Source organism: Megalops cyprinoides, chromosome 7, assembly GCF_013368585.1.
Source record: "Megalops cyprinoides isolate fMegCyp1 chromosome 7, fMegCyp1.pri, whole genome shotgun sequence".
Taxonomy (NCBI): domain Eukaryota; kingdom Metazoa; phylum Chordata; class Actinopteri; order Elopiformes; family Megalopidae; genus Megalops; species Megalops cyprinoides.
In genome coordinates, this window is record NC_050589.1 from 14,694,800 (window position 1) to 14,716,026 (window position 21,227).

Here is a 21,227-nt window from a genome sequence, read left to right on the forward strand (position 1 = left end):
TGAGATGGATTTTTACTTGTGAAACAAAGAATGAAATGCACTTCATATTAAGTACCCTATATATGATTATGATTAGGTTTAAAATGTTAGATTTCAATCTCTTCAATCTACCATTGAAAAGAGCAAATTCAGATTGCTCACAATGAAATTAACAAGGGTCACATTTATTCCCACCTTAAAGTAATCTATAAGTCTAAAGCTAAATCTAATTCGACAAACAAAACCTACGCTTACACTCTACTTTTTGGACATTCAATGGGAGATTCTTGAACTATATAGAGGCATCCAATGGGTTCCTGATTTCATTCAAAGCTGCATACATGGCACAGGTTGAAGAAGCTTCTTTTGAAGGCAAGCCACAAAAAGAGATAACATTAATATGCATTTACATCTGAATGACAGCTGAGAAAGTGTCTCATGGTTAGGTAACACCAAAATTGCACTTTTTGGACACGTTCATCTGCTTTATTTTTGGAACGGAAAGTGATACTTACGTTGAGAACGATTCCATGCATACTGTGAAATACAGCAGGGGTTTAATACATTTTTGGTTTGTATCACATCTACTTGTAAAGATGGAGTTCATAATTCCCTCTAACATGTACCAGGACGTTTTGGCCGAAAACCTGATCCCTCCTGCCAAGAAGCTCAAGCTTGGCTGAAAATGGACATTCCAAAGCATTCATCCAAAGCAACAAAGAAACGGTTAAAGGAGCACAAAATAAATATGCATAACTGACCATCTCAGTCTCCAGGCCTCAATCCAGTAGAGTATTTGTGGTTTGAACCCACTTTCACAAACAAAAAATAAAGATCTTAAGGAAGTTCAACAATTCTGCCTGAAGAGTGTTCAAAAGTCCCCCCAAAAGTGGCAGAACCTCATAAAAAAGTGACAGTGCCTTGTTGATGTAATCCACACCAGAGGTTTATGAAACACTAACATTGTGACCCTCATATTTTCCGAAATAAAATTGAGGACAATATAATCTTAGAAATGCAGAGCGAAGTCTTTTAATATTTTTAAAAATGGATCCAATATGTGCATGATTGAATATGTACATCACATTTTTGTTTATATTCAATCTAAGGTATGAATAAACCAAGGGACCTGTACATATTTGCACACTACAAAAATTAAACCATAAACACAGCTCTCTGCTTCCACCTTGTGGAGAGCCTGTGAACTTGAATTACCATAATGAATCTAAAGCAGCCTGCAGACTCATTCATGTCCTCTATGAAAAAAATCTGATTTAACATGATTTACCAGATGTGAAAACACGGAGGCATCACTTTTTGCATGAATAGATGTAAATAATCAGCAAGACACCAAGCAGCAACAGCAAAGTTTTACAAATAATTGCATATTAAAAAGGCAAATAAATATTTATGAACCCTTTCACAATACTTACCTGATACATAATCGTGCCGCAGTGTACTATACACCTTAGCATACACCATACACTTAGCATTTTGCACTGTACAGCTTCATCATGGCTTACAGCTCACTCTGATTTCTCTGTGTGTGGACCACTAGCAGGCTGCTAGTTAATAAAGGAGAATGATGGCTGGATAATCAGAAATCACTAGTTTCATTTTGAAACAAAAGCAAAGAGTGGACAAGAACAACAACATGAAGATGCAAACATGTCCATTACCACAGTGCTCCTTTCTGATTGAACTGGCAGCAACTGTAGCTCCATAAAGGTGCTGAAATCAAGCCTACTGTCACAGGGGCAGACATTTTCATGAAAGTTCAAGTTTTACATACATCTTGCCATTGTAGAAATTTTTTTTAAGCTATGCTCCCACCCTCTCATTGCACAAAATGCAGGCTTACCGTTGGTTGATCTTAGTTCCATATTATGTTACAAAGTATATAGAAAAGGATTTCTCCAAGATCAGGATTTCAATTCCACAGAACAATGTATTTTGGTGCTTGAGACTTGAGGATTACCAGTGCAGTTTTCGAATGTATTGAAAATGGACCAGTTGAGACATCCAGACTTGTAGCAGTGAGAGGTACAGGTTGTATGCAGACAATCCCAATTATTGTTTTTCAGGGCCTGAATGACTATACTGCCATGTCTGATCACACATGTAATAACCAGTAGGGATTGGTCTAATGCAGTAAAATAAGAAACAAATATTCTCCACTCAGAAGCCAAAACCTATAGTTTCCACATATGAAAGATTCTTTTCTGTTCCATTCATAACCCATTAGACAAGATCACAAACACTCAATTAAGCACCTGTTGATTTTTTTTTTACTAAAAAAAAGTATACACATAATACAGAGTACAGAACATTTTACAGGGGAAAATAAGACTCAATGTAAAAATCGTGTTAAAATAAAGAAAACAAAATGCGTTTCGTGCTGCTGGAGCCAGCTGGTGGATCACGACAGAGGACTGTGTGACGAACACAGCGAGCCTCGCACGTTTGGCTGCAGGGCAAAACCTCACAATACTACACTTCAGCCACATCATGACATGAGAGGACTCCAATATATATTAAGCCTCTGTCCCTAACACATTGATATGAGCTAAAGGCAGACGTCACAGAGGGGTTTTATGGACCGCTCTGCCTCCTGTTGGTCGAGCCCAAAAGGAGAAGGCCCTGAAGTTGTCCAGCGTGCACGCCAGGCACAGCAGGCTCAGTTTATCACATCCCTGTAGCTTATGGGCTAACCCCTGAATCAGGCCTGCGGGCGTGGTGGTGTATTGCTCTGCTCGTTCCTACACACGGAGCACCCCAGGGAGGAGAACACCGAAAGGTCCCAGCTCACATTCCAGACCACATCCTTCTGCCCACAGCAGCGATGATCTCTGACCAACGCTCACGGAGATAGATGCTCACTGAGGTCAGCGGCTGGTCCCGACAGCCTCACCTGCTGGAGAGAGATCGCTGCAGCCGAGAAGAGGAGGAAGTGGTGGGGAATGCAATGCAAAGTCGAGAAGCAACGGACTGGAAGTCACTCAGAACACCTTAACGGGAACGACACGCGTCATTAACACACAGGATCTGGAAGCCCTGTTCCTGACTGCGCTGGACAGGAGGCGAGGTCACTCCAGCTCCTTGAAGCGGGCAAACATGGCCTTGCGCACTGCCTGCTTGTATGTGGCATGATTCCAGACAACAGGTTCCTTCTTCTTCCTCTGTGAAAAAAAAGGGGGAAAGGAGGATGACTTCCTCACTAAACAGAACTAATTCATTAATTTACCTAAGTGACAGCCTCCTTCACACTTACCTCCATAGTCTCTGCGCCTAGTCCAGGTCTATCCGATGTCTTATGCGTTTCCCTGAAAAACGGAATGTTCTGTTACTGACAAAGCCGGCATAGACTTCCACGGCTGCAGACCATAGCAAACACACACAAACCCAAAAGTATGTCTTCAAAAGCACGTAATACAACATTGTTCTAGACATCTATTGTATGGAGTAATATCAGCTCCTCTCTCAAACACTGAAACACAGTGTCTGGAGATTGTACTGTTCTGTTTTTGTTGATTGCATGCCCTTAAATAGGACAGATGAGTTAAAAGTCATTTAGTTAATATTCTAAACAGTTTACCAAGAATTTCCTCACCTATCAAGGTCAGCCTGTTACTTAAGTACGAGCATCTTCAATCTAAATTTCAAAATGTGAAATCAAGTATAAAGACTGCCACCAGAATATTACAATTTACTTTGCAGTTTAATGATGGAGCATGATCTCCCCCTAAGGCTAAATGCAGAAAGCCAGCAAAAAAAAGCCATTATACCCAGCTGTACAAGACTATCACTCATCTGAATTTAGTTTCAGTTGTGTGGTCTCTATCAACTGTACAATATGTTCATTATTAAAATGTGATTGTCTCCAGACAAAATTTTATTACGATTTAAAAGCAGTTGTAAAGTTGAAGTGAGAGTGAAAAATGCATAATAGCTCATAGTATTATGGTTTTAAAAAGAGAGACCTGGGAGCACTGGACCAGGAGTTCTGATATTTCTTCCTCTTGGCTTCCGGAGGGCTACTTGTGTCTCTGGAGCTCATCTGCAGCAAGAGAAGGTGCAGCATCATATAACTGTTCTCAAGCTCAGTAAATCCATATCTGCCAGATGGTTGAACCAATTACAGAAATCATCACAACCATCATACAACCAGTACATAAAATGACCATCAGAAGCAGTGATTGCACCTCACCTGTTTCTCCTGGTTCTCTAGAGCCTCCAGCTCCTTCTTGGACCTCTTGATCTTCAGGTGGATCTCCATGTTTTGCTAGCATGACAAGAACATAAAGGTTATTATTCCATAGCACACTTAACACAAAGCTTTTTGGCCTCAACGTTAGTATCAATGACATTACAACAGGAGACAAGTTTTTATTTATCCATTAAGTACATGTACGACTACTGGACATTATACACTAATCAGAGATCCCTGTCAGATTACAAAGGACTTGTAAAGATTAATGAAGAAACAATAATGTCCTCATCTTAAAGGGACAAACACAGGAGCTGTTACGCAGATAGACTGACATGGTACCTTGTGGAGGTCGGAGAGCTGCTGGTGGCGCACCAGCGCGTCCTTGTTGGGGAACTGCCTCCGGCACAGCAGGCAGGCCATCTTCTTCCAGTCCGTCAGCTTGTCTTCCTTCTCCTCGGGCTGGCTCTTTGCCACCCGCGGGGCTTCGTGCTTCTCCTCCTCTTCCTCATCGCTGCCAGCCCCGTAGTCTGCCACCAGCAGCCCCAGAGAGCCCATGGGCCGCTGTGCAGGGGAAGGGATTGAGGACATGGTACAACCCCCAGGGGAGGCACATGAAGGGGAGACTGTAAGGGCTAACTGTATGTGGACGCCCACTGCTGATCAACAAAAGCTTTCACTCACTTCAGTGCCAACGCATCAAGAATTTTTCCAGTTCTCCTAAAACACTTTAATTGTTTTTTAATTTGCTACAACTCGCTAATAAGACAAATCTACATGCTACTGTTATTGTAATTCTTTCTACTATTATTCCGTCTGTTTAGGAATATCCCTCAATATTAGGTCCAAAAAACTCCATTTGTAATAGATGAGATGATTGTGCAGACTAGGCACTTGCACACTGACTAGTTCTTACCTTTGTGCTCTTCTCCTCTTTCTTCGGCGGAGCTAAAGGTTTCTTGAAGAGATCATCACCCATTGTGCCCTATGTAGAAACCACACAAACATCAGTACATGAAGAAAGCGCTAGCGGGGGTGGCGGGGGCTGTGAAACATGTCTCCGTGTCTGCGCCTCTCTGTGCCAGGACACACGTTTTCCTCACCTTCTTCTCAAAGATGGCGAAGGCTGCATCGGCGGCCTTCGAGGACTTCTTTTCCTCGGCCACGGCAGGCGTCTTGAGAACCGGTGACGGCACGCGGACGCTCTCCTTCTGGCGGTTCTGGATCTTGGCCCAGCGCTCCATGTCTTTCATGATCTGCACATAAACACCCGTTAATAATAACCTCCGCTCCAGCTTACTCCCTTGAGGATATAGAGACTGCCTTCAGAAATGGCACAATAACAAAGAAAAAAAATGAAACTGTTAACATATTCAAACACAACTGATCATGATGTCCTGAGGCTGAGCTCAGCTGTTCATTTGAGCTGTTCACTGAATCTCTACCAATTCCCATTAACTTAACACACGGCAATTCTTGACACAAACGCTGAGCTAACATTCCGCTGTAGAGATAAAGACAGAATGATTCACTTTGTGTTGGGATGAAAACAGACCGGTTCAGTCTGTGTGGGGTAAACAGAGAACGCGCCCCTCCATGTTGGGTAAGCAGAGAGTGGTTCAAACCGTGTTGGTCTGACACTGCTGCTCATTCAACTTGAAAAGCAACACTTGGGTTTTTTTGTGGTGGAAGCTGCTCTGGATAAGAGCATCTGTTAAATGAATATAATGTAATGTAATGTTGGGGTAAAGACAGTGTGGTACACTCCCTGTGGGAGGTTAGATTTTTACCTTGAACGCTGCCAAACTCCTGGGTTTGTCTTCTTTCTCCTTCTCTTTCTTCTCTGTACGAGGTGCGGGCTCCTCTTCCTCCTTCTTTTCTGTTACTGCTTCTGTGGGTTTCTTCATTTCCAGAGGTGCGTCTGCGGCCGGCATGTCGGTGACTGGTGCCGCTGGGACACTGATCTGGGACACGGGGGGCTGGGTGTCTGTGGTGTACCCTGGCACTGGGATGTACGTCTTTGTGGCAGTGTCCCAGTACAGGTACTGCTGGGTCTGCGCATTGTAGAAATACTGCATGCGCATTCACAGAAAGATGGGAGGGGTGGGGGAGAGAGACTCTGATTACAGCATAAAACTATACAGGTTACCACTCTGATTACAGCATAAAACTATACAGGTTACCACTCTGATTACAACATAAAACTATACAGGTTACCACCTTCATTCCTGCAATTCTTTATTTAGCACAAAAATGTATGCCAAGGAGTCAGCACACCCTACTTGGTGCAAGGTCTTGTGTTCTGGACGTTCCTCCACATAAACCAAAACAATAAACTTGTGCAACACTCACCCTAGAACTGGGGTCATAGTATAGTGTTGTCTGGGGGTCGTAGTAGAATCCAGATGTGGCATCATACAGGTATGTCGACATATCTGGGGTGTCTGTAGCTGGAGAAGCCGATGAAAAATTTTTCAGGCATGAAACAGCAGCGCTGTGAGACTTTGATGATTATTCTTTAAGATGAAACTTATCCAAAACAATGTACAGTGCGCACAACCATGGAATAGTACCAAAAGGTCTCTACAACACTGTGGTTATTTTACAGCAATCCCATCTAGCAATGTTAGAGAAACAAATTAGTTTGGCACAGTATCTCCCACTACATCTGGCCCATTCACTGTGATTTAAATGCTCCAGCTGAGGTTAGCAAATACAGACTCTATACTGTGATTATCAGTGGTCCTAGAAGCCCTTACCATAGCTATAGGTGTCCGCAGCCTCTCCTGTCGCTGCGAGTACTGGTGCTGCGGTGGGCGCCTGAGGGTCAGCCGCCTGGTAGGAGGGGTCAACAGCTGGAGCTTCAACATAAGGAACAGCCTGAAATTTCAAAAAGACAACTCTGTTTTTATAACTGCAAGAATGAAACTCCTGCATACATCAGCACTTGCTTTAATGGGATGTGTAAAGTACAAATAGATTGCTCTTGTGGCATTATGGAAAGGTGACACCTAAACGGCTGACAGTGGCAGCTCACCGGTGTCAAGTTTGCGGGTAGGTGAGGGCTGGGTGTCAGCGTAGCGTCTCTGGTGGCTGGCAACACGGGATCCCCTGGGAAGCGAGAAGAAAACGAAGCATTACACTCTGTCAAACACAGCACAGTGCATGCTGGATCTCTCTTGCCGACTGTCCTGAACACCAACAATTTACATATGAGGGATTCTTAAAACACCAACTGAAGCCCATACAACTGTTGGTGGTCCTACCTTGAATAACAGCTGGGGCCGCCAGTGGTGCCTGAACAGGCTGGGGGTAGTACTGCTGCAGGGAGAGGATGAATCCACGTTAGTCTTCATTATGACAACCTTTAAGCCTGCAATTTCCACTCATTTCATTCACACCATTCCACTTAAGGTGCATTAGTGACATAATTCCTTGTTTAATACCCCATAACTCTGTGCATTCCTTGGATTTTCACTCAGCCCCTTGGTGAAAGACCTACCTCCATCATGATGGCTTCTGGAGGGTATCCCAAGAGAGAGGTATTGGATTTATCAAACTCCCTCTTGTAACTGAAATAGACATGAAGTTCAGATTTAATAACAGTATATTCATTTTCAACTGAATATAAACAATTGACACATTCAAGCACTTCCTTACATTCTATTCCAAAACTTGGAACTCCTCCGAAAACATATAGAATTACATAGTGTATTACTGGCCAGATACAGGAGACATGCGTTCATCAGACTGACTCACTTTTGATTCTTCAAAGGTTTTGCCACCTCCACATAAACCCTGACTCCATCAATCATTAGAGGTGGGGGTTTAGTCAGGAGCTCCACCAGTCGAGTTACTTGCTGAAAGGAAACATGTTCACATATACAAATCAGTCCCATCCTGACCTAAGAGATTATTCTGTTCCCAAAAACTGCTTGTAACAAAACACCTCGCGTTCCAGACGCATATTCCTTGTGGGATTCATTTGAAGGAACACATCTAAGCTTTGACCCTCAAAAAGTCTAAAATGACAAAGTCCCTCACAGACTTTAGTTTCATATGCAAATGTTTATCTGTTGGATTTTTGAGTTGGGAAAACCCACATCCACACTAAAAACACTTAAAACTTACTTTAATACTTTAGTGGACATGAAGAACTAGAGACACAAAATGACACATTCTAGATGTAAGGATATCCAACAATTTCCATGTTCCCTAATAACAGCTGGCACAAACTACTGATCCACTAAATTTTAAATATTACCAGGAAAGAAAATTCTACCAAATACTAAATACTACTGAGGCAGAAAAGGTGAACAATTGTACAATTAATAGATGGAGCTAAGGTGATGGACATTACAGTGACAGCAACAAGGAAAACACAAGGGTAAATGTATGTACAATATACATATGAGTATTTCATGTTTAAGGTGCATTTGACATTGTCACATTTCACACGGTATTGCTACATACCCCAATTTTCTAAAGCGATGGAATGCATCCCTGTAGACGTGATGCTATTTATGTCTTGTGTAATTAAATTCTTAATAATGTGGCTAACCAAACTAATGGAATGAATCTACTTTGTTGTATAAGGTCTACCTATACTTGTCCATCACTGCTTAGTACTTAAAATAGTTCATAGTTAATAGTTAAAACCAACAGACTGGTATCTGTTTAAATGTGGTGGATACATGATATTTTGAAGGTGCCCTGGGTCACATGGTGGATTTGTCTGTTACCTCATGAGAGTCCATGTCCACGAAGCAGAAGCACTTGGCCCCAAGGGGCTTTCCCCTCACCAGCCGAACATTCCTCTCATCCAGGTAGGCATAGGGGTCAAGAGCCTTCAGGATGGTTTCCACTGTTGTGGTGGGCTTCACATTCTTTATTATCATGGCTGTGGACAACGGGAGAAGGTGGTGACTCTTCAGCTTTTTCACTCTATCTTTCTAAGTCCTCAGACACAAATGTCTACACCCCCTGCAAGATACACATGGCCTCTTTGCAGACTTTCCCTTTGAAGACACTTAAGTGTTTCAGTGTCCGAGATAAGTGAGAATAAATTCTTTTTCTTCCTTCTGAAGGGTCGTTAAACTGAAAGGCATGTTATAGGTATAAAGCAGGCTTTTAGTCCTTGACAGAGAACTGAATAAGGTAAAATGAAGGGCAATTATCACCTGTGGGTTTGAATCGTTTAGATGATTGGAATGGGACAGTCCAGCTCTGGACTTATCCAGTCTACTGTACCAAAAGATCCAAATTTCCAACTCACTTTTGCTCTCCTTAAAGATGGGGTCTAGCTGCCGAGGAGGGTGGCGAGGGTTTCGGGCACCCCATGACTCCCCCTCCTGCTGCTGCTGCTGCTGTTGCTGCTGTTGTTGTTGCTGCTGCCGGTCCATCTGCTGCTGCCAGGCCTCGGGGGTCAGATCGGAGCTCCGCTGCCAGGCCCCGTGGGAGAGCGGGTCAGGGGGAGGCTTCTGGTGGTGCCCATCCTGATGGGCCATGTCCGGGGGCTGTGCCTTTGCCATCACAGGGGTGGGCAGGAGGGGCTCCTGAGGCAAGGGATCCTTAAGCATCGGCTCCTGTTGGTAGGAAAGCAGGCATGAGCGAAGAGCACTACTACTGGCAGACCTTAGTGTCTACTGCAGCAACCAAGAACCTTTAAGCACATACCAGATGCACAGCAAATACACAGCTGCTTGAAAACTCTGTGGCACAAAGGAGATTCTTTTTGTCACATCAGGGGATTCTCTAACTTTTAACCAAGGTACCTTGTCTGGCCAACCACTGAAACCTAGTCATTCAGCACTTCTAATATTGTTGACTCGATATGGTTTTTTTTGCTTGTGTTGTACTCTACCTCACTTTTAAGGCCCCTTGGATAAAGGTATCTGCCAAATGAATAAATGTAAATGTTAATATAACCAAGGTATCAAGTCAGCAGATCGGACTGATGTACAGAGGAAAGTGTTTAATTTCAAACAGGTTCAGACAAACGAACATACCAAACAGACACGGTTATTGTTATTGCTGTATTCTGAAAATCATTCATGTTAGATTAAAGCAGCGTTTCTCAGTTTGTTATTAAGCAGCTTCAGGAGTTCATAAGTTGATCATTTGAAAGCAAGACATGTCAGTGATGGGACTTACAGGAGCCTCCTTGCAGCTCCTGTCTGGCTGGATGTATCTCATCAGTGCAGTCTTAACACCAACCTTCAGGGATCCCTGAAAAACAGGAAGAGTTCATTCTCACTCAGACCGTCCTTCGGGGACTGAACATGTGACACAAAGCCTCTTGTATCTCCTCCCTCTGTAAAGTTCTATCCTCTCAGTGGAGAGGCTGACGTGGGCGAGCGCTGCGACGATAAGATGTCTTTATTCGCAGTGTCGGTCACTGTTAGCAAGAAACCGTCAGAAAGGTGTTTCTTCCCCACCCCTCATTTTTGGCCACGAAATACAAATTACCCTTGAGGAGTTGCTACTTCCCCTAAAACAATGTGAGGTACATTGTTACATACAATGTGAAGACTAAAATCAATACTTTAGGTGGGTAAAAGTGACCATCCATCAAAATGTCTTTGAAGTGATGGTCAATGTCCTTTGAGTGGTTTTTACCCCATTGAGGGTGACATTACACTGCATTACCTCAACAATGTATTGTAATAAGGCAGTAGAAGTCATGAGAGACAGTAAAGACAGTCCATAAAAGCTTCTCTGCCGTTTCCAGTTTCAAAATTATGGAGGGATTATGCAGTTATTCTACTGATGCACTTCCGCAATGTGTATTCCTAGACAACATACACGCAGGGGACATAGTGTACGTTACACTACGCAACAGAATGCCACACTTGTGATGGAGTGTCTTTATGAGTTGATTTGACTGACAACATAATATTCTGGTTTGCCTCAGAATGTCTGTTTAAAAGCATTCAAACTACTGATATGATGGCATGTTCAGGCATGCAAGCTGCTGCCCTCATTCAAAAAATGTGATACTTTATCTTAGACATGTACTGTAACATGCAACATTACACATATAAATGTGGTTAATACCCCAAATAAGTAAAGACATTTAGTATATAGCAGAAAGAATTTTGAAACATTAATCATCTCTCTAAATATGTATAGAATCAACAACTCCCACCAAGATGGGGAAAAACCTCAGACAGAACAAGGTAGTACAGGCAAAATGAGGCATCTCAGTATCTGTGCCATTCTCACTATGCTGATTCCATCAAACAGGACAGACTGAAATTTGACCAACTTTTATTCCATCAACAACAATCATTGCTGGCCAAGACAAGAATGGTGTCTTCTAGAAACCAACGGACTGCATCATTCTAGGCATAATTAGAAAGAAACGGGTCTGAAAACAGCGCAGCCAATAAAATATGCCTCAGTATTTCAGATGTGAATAAACAGACAGGAAGATTCTCTGAATCAAAACTGGGAATGTAAAATGCGAGGGCTAAAACACTTACAGATGCCGATTTAAAACCATTGCTAAATGCACAACAAATCACACAAGTGCGATTCTACACTAACCCAACAACGGACTCATTTTCAGAAGAATGATCTGATTCAAGTCATCTGTGTTAGTGGCATACATCCTTGTTTAGTTTTTAGCTCTCAGTAAATCAATTACTAAAACCCTGGTGATTTGTCATCTTCATCCAAATCCTCAGAGGCCGAGCAGAAACTATGTTGGGTGAAACGAGAAACCTACTGGTCATTTCAGTTTTCGAGAGAGAAGAAAAATTTATGTGCGCCCACTCAAAGCCAGAAGCGCTGATCCTGAAAGCACTTCACTGACATACCCAAATAGACTGACCACGCATATCCTTGCCAGCGTTCATAAATCACTGAGGGAGCCACAAATTCCTGCATAGTATAATAAACAAATGAAAAATTGTGGTCTGAAAGAGGTCACAAGTTGAATTCCAATAGTTCTCAGCTTGGATGAGCTTGGAAGAGACCCGATAAGGATTCGATCCAATAGCAGACAATAAGGAAGAAAAGCTGAAGAATCGCGAAATCCACCTGAGAGTTCCTTAAAAGAAGACAAAAAAAAAGCAACGGGCTAGTCTTCCAGTGTAAAAAAGAAGAGACTGGAACACCACTCCACAGAAAACTTGGGTGAAGGTGCTAAGATTATGGAGAACATCCAGCAGAAGACTGTCAAACAAGTGCATGAAAATGAAGAGGCTTGACAGCCCTCCCAACTTGAAAGAACTTTTTGAGTTTTGCATCCAGCCGTAGCCTTGTGCCACAGGAATGTTGCTGTGTCGAGAAAAACGAAGGACGCAGAAAGAGGGAAGGAACAAAACCTCTTCAGGTTAGAATTAGAAGTGACACTGAATGAACAAATGCCCTACGTTCCACAGCTCTATGAAAGTGCGTAGTTTGACTAGTGTTGCTCAACACAGTCCCACCAGACCATCTAGACAGTACTGAACGTGGTCCTGCAACCAGACCAGGTCGCAAGCGCACGGAATATCCAGGTTATGAACAAAGACAGCACTGGGAAGAGAACTAAGCTATGCATCTACTTTGGTGCAGTCATCTTACCTGCATGAGGATAATATTTGCTTTTTATCACCGATTTTGTATACAGTAAGTAACAGTAACCTCCCCCAAAACCACAATCATTTTGTACATACTTCAATGCACGGTGACTCTAGCCTTGAGAACCCAGACAGGCCCATCCTAGGGACTTCATACTCATTAAGAATATTCAAACCCAAAGAGACATCTGTGACAAAAGGGTGAACATGGACGTGGTCTCAAACTCGTGTCGTTTCAACCACTGAGCTGGTTTTCAATTTGATAAACCAAGAGCCTTGTTATAATCCTACAAAGCCCCCTACTCCCCTTTCTTTCCACTTGCTGTTTATCACACAACTGTGATGCAAAATTGCCCTCCAAAAGATGCCAAAGACATGTGTTAACTTCAAGCCTTGACATACTCTTTATTACCGCTCTCATGCACGCATCAATCGCTGCAACCCTGTAGCACATTTAAGAGGTAAGGGCTGAATACTGAGTACCACAGCAACAACCGTCTAAGGAATCAGACATCAGACACTGCTGTAAGAGACCGCCAGAGTGGATGAATGACTACAAACGAACAGAAAGCATAAAACATTAGATATGCGCTTCTATCTCATCTTCAATAGATCAAACAAGCCCTCCTGTAATCCATCACAGTTAAGACAAGCTAAAGAATCAGTAACCTAACTCTTAATGCTTACTCTTTATATTTGCCTTGAGTCAATTTTACTAATTTAGTATGTTGAAAAGCTAATTCCAGATCAAATTATTTTGAGAAAGAACCTCCCTAGCCTTCAAAAAATATCCAAGCTTTTAAAGCAATAAGAAACTTCAAACTTGATCAAACGCATGACTTGGGTTTAATATGTTTGCATTATTATTTTAAGTCTTATTCTGAAAAAATGGAGTATATTGTGGGGAACAGTACTGTACATGAAAGCACATTCTCCAAAGAATTCCTGTGGTCTACATACAAATGCAGAGCACATCCTAACTCCACTACTTCTTGCAAAACTCACAACCATATAAATAATTCAACTTCTCAACCCGATAAGCTATGCTGCAACCCTATCGCAACAGGCTCAACAGTAGGTTATGCGTCAACACCAGAAAGGTTTTCAATTCACACACCCAAACAATGAGATCAACCTCCACCCCTCCCCTACCGAGCCCTTAAATGGACATAACCACACACTCCCTTCCCCACCACCCCTTCCCCCAACCCGGCCCCAGCCCAGGCTTTCTTCCTGCCCGATGACACAGCGGCTGTAGAGCGACGAGGAAGGGCCACCTGGTTGGACTCCATGAAGTGGACAGCATCCTCGAGGTTTAAAAACTCCACATAGGCCGTATCGTAGCTGTAACCTGGGGACAGCATTTAAAATACAGATGGATCTGTGTTAGTCAATGCCAGTTAAGTGAACAGTTGCCAAGTAAATAAAAAAAAATACAGAAAAGTATATACAACGAGAGGAAAGATTTTAGAACAATTTTTGTTTGCGCAGATGTCGTAATTTTTTTTTTTTTTTTGTTGGATAATGCGAGACTTGTCAGCGAGAACAACCACCTCAGAGAGATCACAATACCTCCAACACCATAAAACAGTATGTTCATATGAGGCACACATCTTCAGATCTTCAGCATCCTGTCCATACTCAGATAAACTCGTAACATTTTACATTCAATTTCTCCATGTGTCTTCTGTGCAATCTAATGATCCTCATTACCAGGCCCACATGCCACATGCCATTAACAAAGACTGTGCAGATTTCACTCGGCAAAAAACGGCTGCAAGCGTACCGAAACGTGCCAAAGCACCCGAAAAAACCGCAAATGATACCCATTTCAAAAACGTATAAATAACAATGAAAATGAAGTGGTCACTCATCAGTCACTGTCATGCTCCTACAAATAGTAAAACTGTACTGCAACTAACATTTCAACAGAAGCTGCATGAAAACATTTATCTAAAAAGTTTGCGGTTGTGGCAACAACGCATAAAATGAAAAGCGAGTAATATGCCCATATAATATACCCCCAATCTTAACCTTAATTTTTAAATAAATCTTTGAATTTATTTGACTAATAGGATCCTTGCTATGTGAAACGTTACTTTACTTTTAAATGGACTGGTTTGCAATTATTAATAACACACTGGCATAGCTAGCTATTGTGTCAATATGTTTGATGCACAAATTATCCATGGAATGAAAATAATATTTTTGCTTACAAGGTAATATTACAACACTAATTATGATTTGAACAGCAAAGCTTGAAAAATGTCTTGCGATTTTTAAATTAATTTAATCTAGTATATAATACTTCACCTATTTTGCATTTTCAAGTAACTGAATGAGACTCATTTTAAACTCTGCATTCATACATATTTAACATTTATGGATATTTCATGTAAGCATTTCTTCAAAGAATACTGTAGAAGATTTCTTCAATACTATGCATTGTATGCTATCAATAAAGGCATTGATAAAATTACTGAACTTTGGTTCACTATGTTTTATTTTCTATGTAAAAATAACTCTGACTCTCGGTGTTGTGTCTACTTCACTGTCAACAAACCGTACTAATCCACATATTTGATTTATATATTTGAAACTGTTATTGTAGCGTAAACCTACACTCCAAGGCAACCGCGATGCTGACACAAGAGAAGTACAAAGCACATTTTCTGTGCTCAAACTAAAGCATGTGTACAAGTGATTGCTCTGAAATATTTGTGGAAATGTATGGAATTATAATTCCACAACTTTGAATTTGTTGCTAGAAAAAAATTTAAATTAATCCCTTGCATTATAGGTTGACTATATTGAATATTTGAATTGCTACATGAGACCTATCCTGACACCTGACACCTATATTTCTATCCTGGTAGCCAATATAGTATTTTTGTCCAAACACATTTTAAAAACTACTATGCTCTAAAATACAAAAGACTTGCAGTACATATTTCAGGATGCTCCTGAGAACACATTCGTTTACGTCAGTTTTATAAATGGATTCTCTGGCCTTGCAGGGAAACTGCCTCCAATTCATATGGAATGAACAGAGTCACCATGACTGGCAAGGACGTAAGTTACAATGCACAAGGTATTTGAGCAGCCCATGTAAATGCGCGTTTCAAGATCATTTCAAGACTACAGTGCCTCTCGCAAGAAGAGAGTGAATGAATGTAAGTGAAAACAGTCAAATCCAGCAGAGGCAATCTACATTGAGATTGCGTTCACCTTCTCCTTTAACTGAAAGGAATTTTGGTAGAATCTTTGTGTTAGTTAATCTACTTCAATCTTTGACATACAGGTAAAATCTCAACAAGGGCCACAAAAAGAGCCTGTTCACCGGCAAAGGTGTTTGGATGAACGCAAAAACATGAAGAAAATATTGTTGCCAAAAAATTCATATAGGATGAGGAACCAACCAAAGCCAAGAACACTAGATAGCATTACAGAGCGAGAGAGCTAATCCAGAAGTCTATATGAAGCATGTACATGTACTTATTCGGGTCAAGTATGACATTTCAGTTGGATAGAACAGTAAACAATGATCCCAAAATCATAAGCGAAGAGAAAAGAGATTAAAGAACAATATAAAACTGCTTCAAGATTGGTCTTCGAGGACACTGACAATGTATGATCACAGGTCCCGACATCATTCAAAGCCTGGTACTGCCTGGACGTCTCAAACTTGGGAACTTTTTATACACAACACTGTCCCTGAAGTTCCCATTTCAGAATGTCAGCTGGGAGAGGCATAATAGCTGCTCTTTTCTGGTAACCAGCCTTTTTTATGCCTTGGTTTCCTTGAATCAGTCAAGTCGACAAAGATGAGGAAGTATGCGATTTTTTTTCTACGATCGGTGTTTGAGAAGCGTTAAAACCAAGCGAGTATTTCGAATTCACACAGCGGAATTGCCTTCGTTTCGGTTCCTTATTTCACCTCATTGGCAATGTTATCTCACCTGGCACAACGTTCTTTATTTTCATGCCCTGCATGGGTATGCCATCACGGACTGCAAAAGCACCAAGGATCTACAAGAAACAAACAGATATATATATGTTTTATCCCTGCAGGAATGCTGAAGAAAAATGAATACAGTCAATATATGGAAATGTATTAAAACATTTTTAAAGCCCAAGTATAAGAGAAGGGGAAAACATTTTCTAGAGATGTCAAATTACACAGGCCATGTCATTCATACCTGCTCCATTGTGGCGGTTTTCGGAATTCCTGTAATGGAGATCGTGTTCGAGACCTTCTCCTTCACAGATGCACTTCTGTAATCTTGATCCTTTGTTAGAAAATTCATATAAGAATATAAAATTAATCAACAGGGTTTTAGTCTGCTAAAAACTTATTGTTCTACAACATATTACATAATGCATTACGAGTTAAGCACTTTACTATAAAAAAAAGGACAGAAATTTACACTAAAGATGCTAGTTTGTCCACAAACTTTGTTTATAAACATCAGGATGACCTACCTGAGCAGCAGGGTCATTGAATCTCTGGGCTGGAACTGGCTTGGGTTCTTTTGGAGCTTTTTCTGTTCCTTGTGGATCCCTACACTCATACTCATAGGCACGACCTGAGCCTGTCCTGTAATCAATGTCCCTGTAGTCCTGGTCTCTACAGTCGCTACCGCTGCTCTCTAGGAACTCCTCCTGCCCTCCCTCTTGTCCCAATTTGGGCATTGGGTCTTTCTGCTCTCCATAGGGAGCTCGATCCTCTCCACCGCCATGTTCTTGGGCTGCCTGGCCTTTCCCTTGGAGAGAATCCGGACCTCGTAGGTAGGGAGGCCTGCCTCGGAGTGACGCATTCAGGTTGTGTTTTGGGTCCCGGTCCCTGGACCAGCGCTTTGACTCGTTCTCTCGGCTCGGGGCATTTAGCGGCGGGGGCTCCGTGTGCAGACGCGGGGGTTCCTGAGAACCTTTGCGGCCAAACGGGGCTAAATCCCGTCCATGGAAGTGATCTGGGGGTCCGTTCCTCTCCCAGCTGTGGGAGTCTAAAGGCTCTCTTCCTGGACGAGGAAAGCCGAACGCCCCTTCTTTATCCCCAGGGAACTCCGCTGGAGGTCTGTCTCTTCCCGGGAATTCGGCAAGCTCCCCAGAGGCACCTTCTCTGCCTCTGGCTGCGGGGAATCTCTCCCTGCCCTTTTGGAAAGGAGGACCTCCCTTCATATGCGGCACAAAAGGCCCTCGTTCCCTCATGTCACGGCCATGCCACTCATCAGAATGCGGCCTCTCTTCTCTGCCCCGGAAACCCATAGGCGGTTCCCTTTGTTCTGGAAATTCCATTTCTCTGAAGTTCCCTTCACCTGCCCTGAAATTGGGTCTATTCATGCCCCCAAAATCTGGGGGTAAATCAGGTCTCCCCCTGACATCCATCGGAACCCCATCATTGTCTCCGAAGTTCAGGGGTGACCTCTCTCTTTCCCTGAACTCAGAGGAGGGTCGCATACGGTTTCTGAAGTCCATATCAGACTCAAATCTTCCCCTGGAATTCAGTGGAGCTGCACCTCTCCTATCAAAGTCCATGATATCTCGCTGTCTTGGTGGCATATCCATGTTCATCCCATCTATGTCATCCATGCCCATAGGAGGTCTTTCCCTCTCATGCATGTCTCTAAACCCCTCATCTCTACCCAGAAGGTCTACTGGAAGCCGTCTCCTAGAATCCATGGGAGGGTCATTGAACCCAGGCATATCCATGCGAAACCTTTCCCGTTCCCTCATACCCATGAAGCCCTCTTCCGGCTCTCTCAGACCTCTCTGATTCATGTCCCTTCCACCAACATCTAAAGGGTGCCTGCCAGGCCCCATAAAGTCTGAAGGGCCTGGCGGCTTGTTGCGCATTTCCTTTTCATATTGCCTTCTCATACCCACATCCGCCTCATCTCCTGGTCTGAAGAAGTTCCTGTGTGGCTCTCTTCCTCGTATGTCTAAAGGCTCCATTTCCCTGGCTCTCACGTCTGCGGGACGATCAAATCGCCTCATGTCCATAGGGGGCCGGTCAGGAGGCCTGTGACCCATAGGCTTTGCATCTCTCCCTCTGAATTCAGGGACAGGACCTTCTCTGCCTTCAAACATCTCCCCACTGCAAGAAAACAACCACCGTTATGCATAAGTCAACATAAAAGCCAATATCTGCTCTCCCCGTATTCAGGTCATTCATTACAAGCATGCTTGTGCTTGTTCAGCCAATGAGGGGTCTTACCGAAAGGGGGGCCCTCCACGTGGGCCTGGTCGAGGACCGTCCCACATGATTGCCTCTCTACCAGGAAGTCACCTACACCGGCAGGTTGCTTCTATGACCTAGGTATCTGAAAGAGTATGGAGCAATAAAAACAACCTTAGATCAAGTAGTTTGCACAACAGACGAGCAGTATAAAGACACATCATGAGTAAGACTAAATTACATTACATTAATTTAGCAGATGCTCTTATCCAGAGCGACTGCCAGCACAAAAGAACAGAAGAGTATCCATTAAAGCTGAAATGAGCAACAGCGTCAGATCAGGCTAACAACACTCCCAGTCCAGTGGGGACCATAACACTATTCAAGCCCTGCAAGTTAACTTGTCCAACCTGACTAAACAAGGGATGCAAAGTATATTACCATACATCAATCACTAGATCACAGAGTCCAAAACATAATGCGACACTACATCTACAATAAACAGGAAGTAATACAAGTAGCAGTTGTTAGGAGGCAGGGATTAAGGTGGAACTGAGATGCAATCTGAAGAGGTGGGTCTTCAGTCTGCGTCGGAAGATGGCCAGTGATTCTGCTGCCCTGCCCCCCAAGAGGAGTTCATTGCACCACTGAGGGACCAGTACAGACAGGGATCGCGTCCGAGAGGAGCGACCCCGTCGGGAAGGGACAGTCAGTTGCCCCATGGTCGCAGAGCGCAGCGATTTTGGCGGAACATACGGTTTGAAGACTGTAGGTATGAGAGGGCTGGCCCATTCACTGCCGTGAATGCCAGCACGAAGGTTTTCACCTTTGATGCGAACGTTAACAGAAAGCCAACGAACAGACAGCAAGCCAAAATAACAGACTCCACAGTGCAGCACAATCATTTATCACTAAATATTCCATCCTGGAAGTATACATGACAGGGGTACCACTGTTAAATTGGCCAATCGAATGCTTGGATTGTCATTCTTTGCTCACGTTATCCGAGTGTATGTACAAAGTGGCTTGCTACAATGACAACTGTAATACAGTGTGTCGCAGTGCATTATGTCGGCGTACTACTAGAGGTTGTTACCTAGCATGCAACTGACAGTGCACAAGCTAAAAATATGCAGTCAAATCAAACTGTTGTCCGTAAAACATTGACGATTGCTAGCAAAAAAGACAGGTGGCCTGCCTTGGACTAGCTAGCAGCGAGCCAGCTAACATGTTAGCAAGCTAGCTCGTAGGCCATTGCCCTTTACGTTGACCCAACCTTACCTAGCCCAAAACGTAGCCGCAAACTAGCTTGTTGCTCGCTATATAGCTAGCTAAGCCTCCCATTTCTTTTACCCTTTTAGAGGCTGAATACATTAACTCCCCTATCACACAGTGATATTCGTGGTATTAAATTTTACAAATTTCCGGGAAAATATCGATTGCAATTAACATCACGGAATTGCTTACAAGTCGGCTGTGCATTTGGTTAGCTACCTCGCACCAACCTCATTATCTTTCTGCATCTTTAGCTGGTTATATTAGGTTTGAGATAGCTAAAAACGGATTTAAAATAATATTTAATATACTCTGAAACTTTGTTCAGAATACACGATTTCAATTAACAAACGTATAACGAACGTACCTTTTCCTTTCTTCAAACACCCAGCCTTTTCCTCTAATCAAAAATGGAGTGCTGATTTAAAAAAAATCAAAAATGGAGGGCGGCGGAAATCCGGTGTGTCACTTCCAGGGAAGTGGGTGCTGGAGACTGTAGTTCAGTACTGTCTCAATTTCCGAACTGCTCGCCGTGTAACCCGAGCCAGATCAGAATACGCTGTTACGTTGTTCTTTACATTTTAGTTCACTTTCTGGCAAAGTCACATGAGACGTGAGCCAGTGAGAAACAGTGAATGTTTAATGTCAGCTAACTCCATGATTCATTATCGTTCATTGTTCAGCATTCATTCCTTTCAGCACTATACTAGTTGTAAAGAAATAATAATCTGCAATAATTCATATAGTTACAGTTCAGTAAACTCTCTGACTAACCACACAACAACTATGATGTTATTACTAAAACTAGGAGATCTACGTCTTTTACAACTAGCAATGACAACATAGCCACTACTACTAATACAACTACTACTACTACTACTAATAATAATAATAATAATAATAATATACAAAGGCCAAGGATCTTGAGACTGAGATCAAAAGGATGTGGGGAATGTCCACAGAGATTATAGCAGTAGTTATACGAGCTCTAGGACTTGAAAAAAAAAGGCTTGGAAATTTTTAT

The 21,227-nt window shown here is 42.6% G+C and overlaps 1 protein-coding gene across 2 annotated transcripts; it reads right to left on the reverse strand.

Annotated features, from left to right (window-relative positions):
• Window positions 1-1,915: 1,915 nt before the first annotated feature.
• Window positions 1,916-20,624, reverse strand: LOC118780482 (RNA-binding protein 10). Of its 2 annotated transcripts, none has more exons than XM_036533001.1 (23): window positions 20,571-20,624; window positions 18,968-19,073; window positions 17,236-18,847; window positions 16,953-17,042; window positions 16,713-16,782; window positions 14,031-14,104; window positions 10,340-10,414; window positions 9,462-9,771; window positions 8,929-9,086; window positions 7,946-8,046; window positions 7,689-7,758; window positions 7,453-7,504; window positions 7,224-7,297; window positions 6,946-7,066; window positions 6,539-6,636; window positions 5,977-6,258; window positions 5,290-5,442; window positions 5,103-5,171; window positions 4,529-4,750; window positions 4,187-4,261; window positions 3,960-4,036; window positions 3,251-3,302; window positions 1,916-3,158 (listed from the first exon to the last, which is right to left on the reverse strand). In XM_036533001.1, the coding sequence occupies exons 2-23, from the start codon at window positions 19,012-19,014 to the stop codon at window positions 3,066-3,068; spliced, it is 3,975 nt and encodes a 1,324-aa protein (XP_036388894.1). In that variant the 5' UTR covers window positions 19,015-19,073; window positions 20,571-20,624; the 3' UTR covers window positions 1,916-3,065. The 2 variants fall into 2 exon arrangements, with proteins under 2 accessions (XP_036388894.1, XP_036388893.1); XM_036533000.1 differs by having other exon boundaries at window positions 7,453-7,507.
• Window positions 20,625-21,227: the final 603 nt, after the last annotated feature.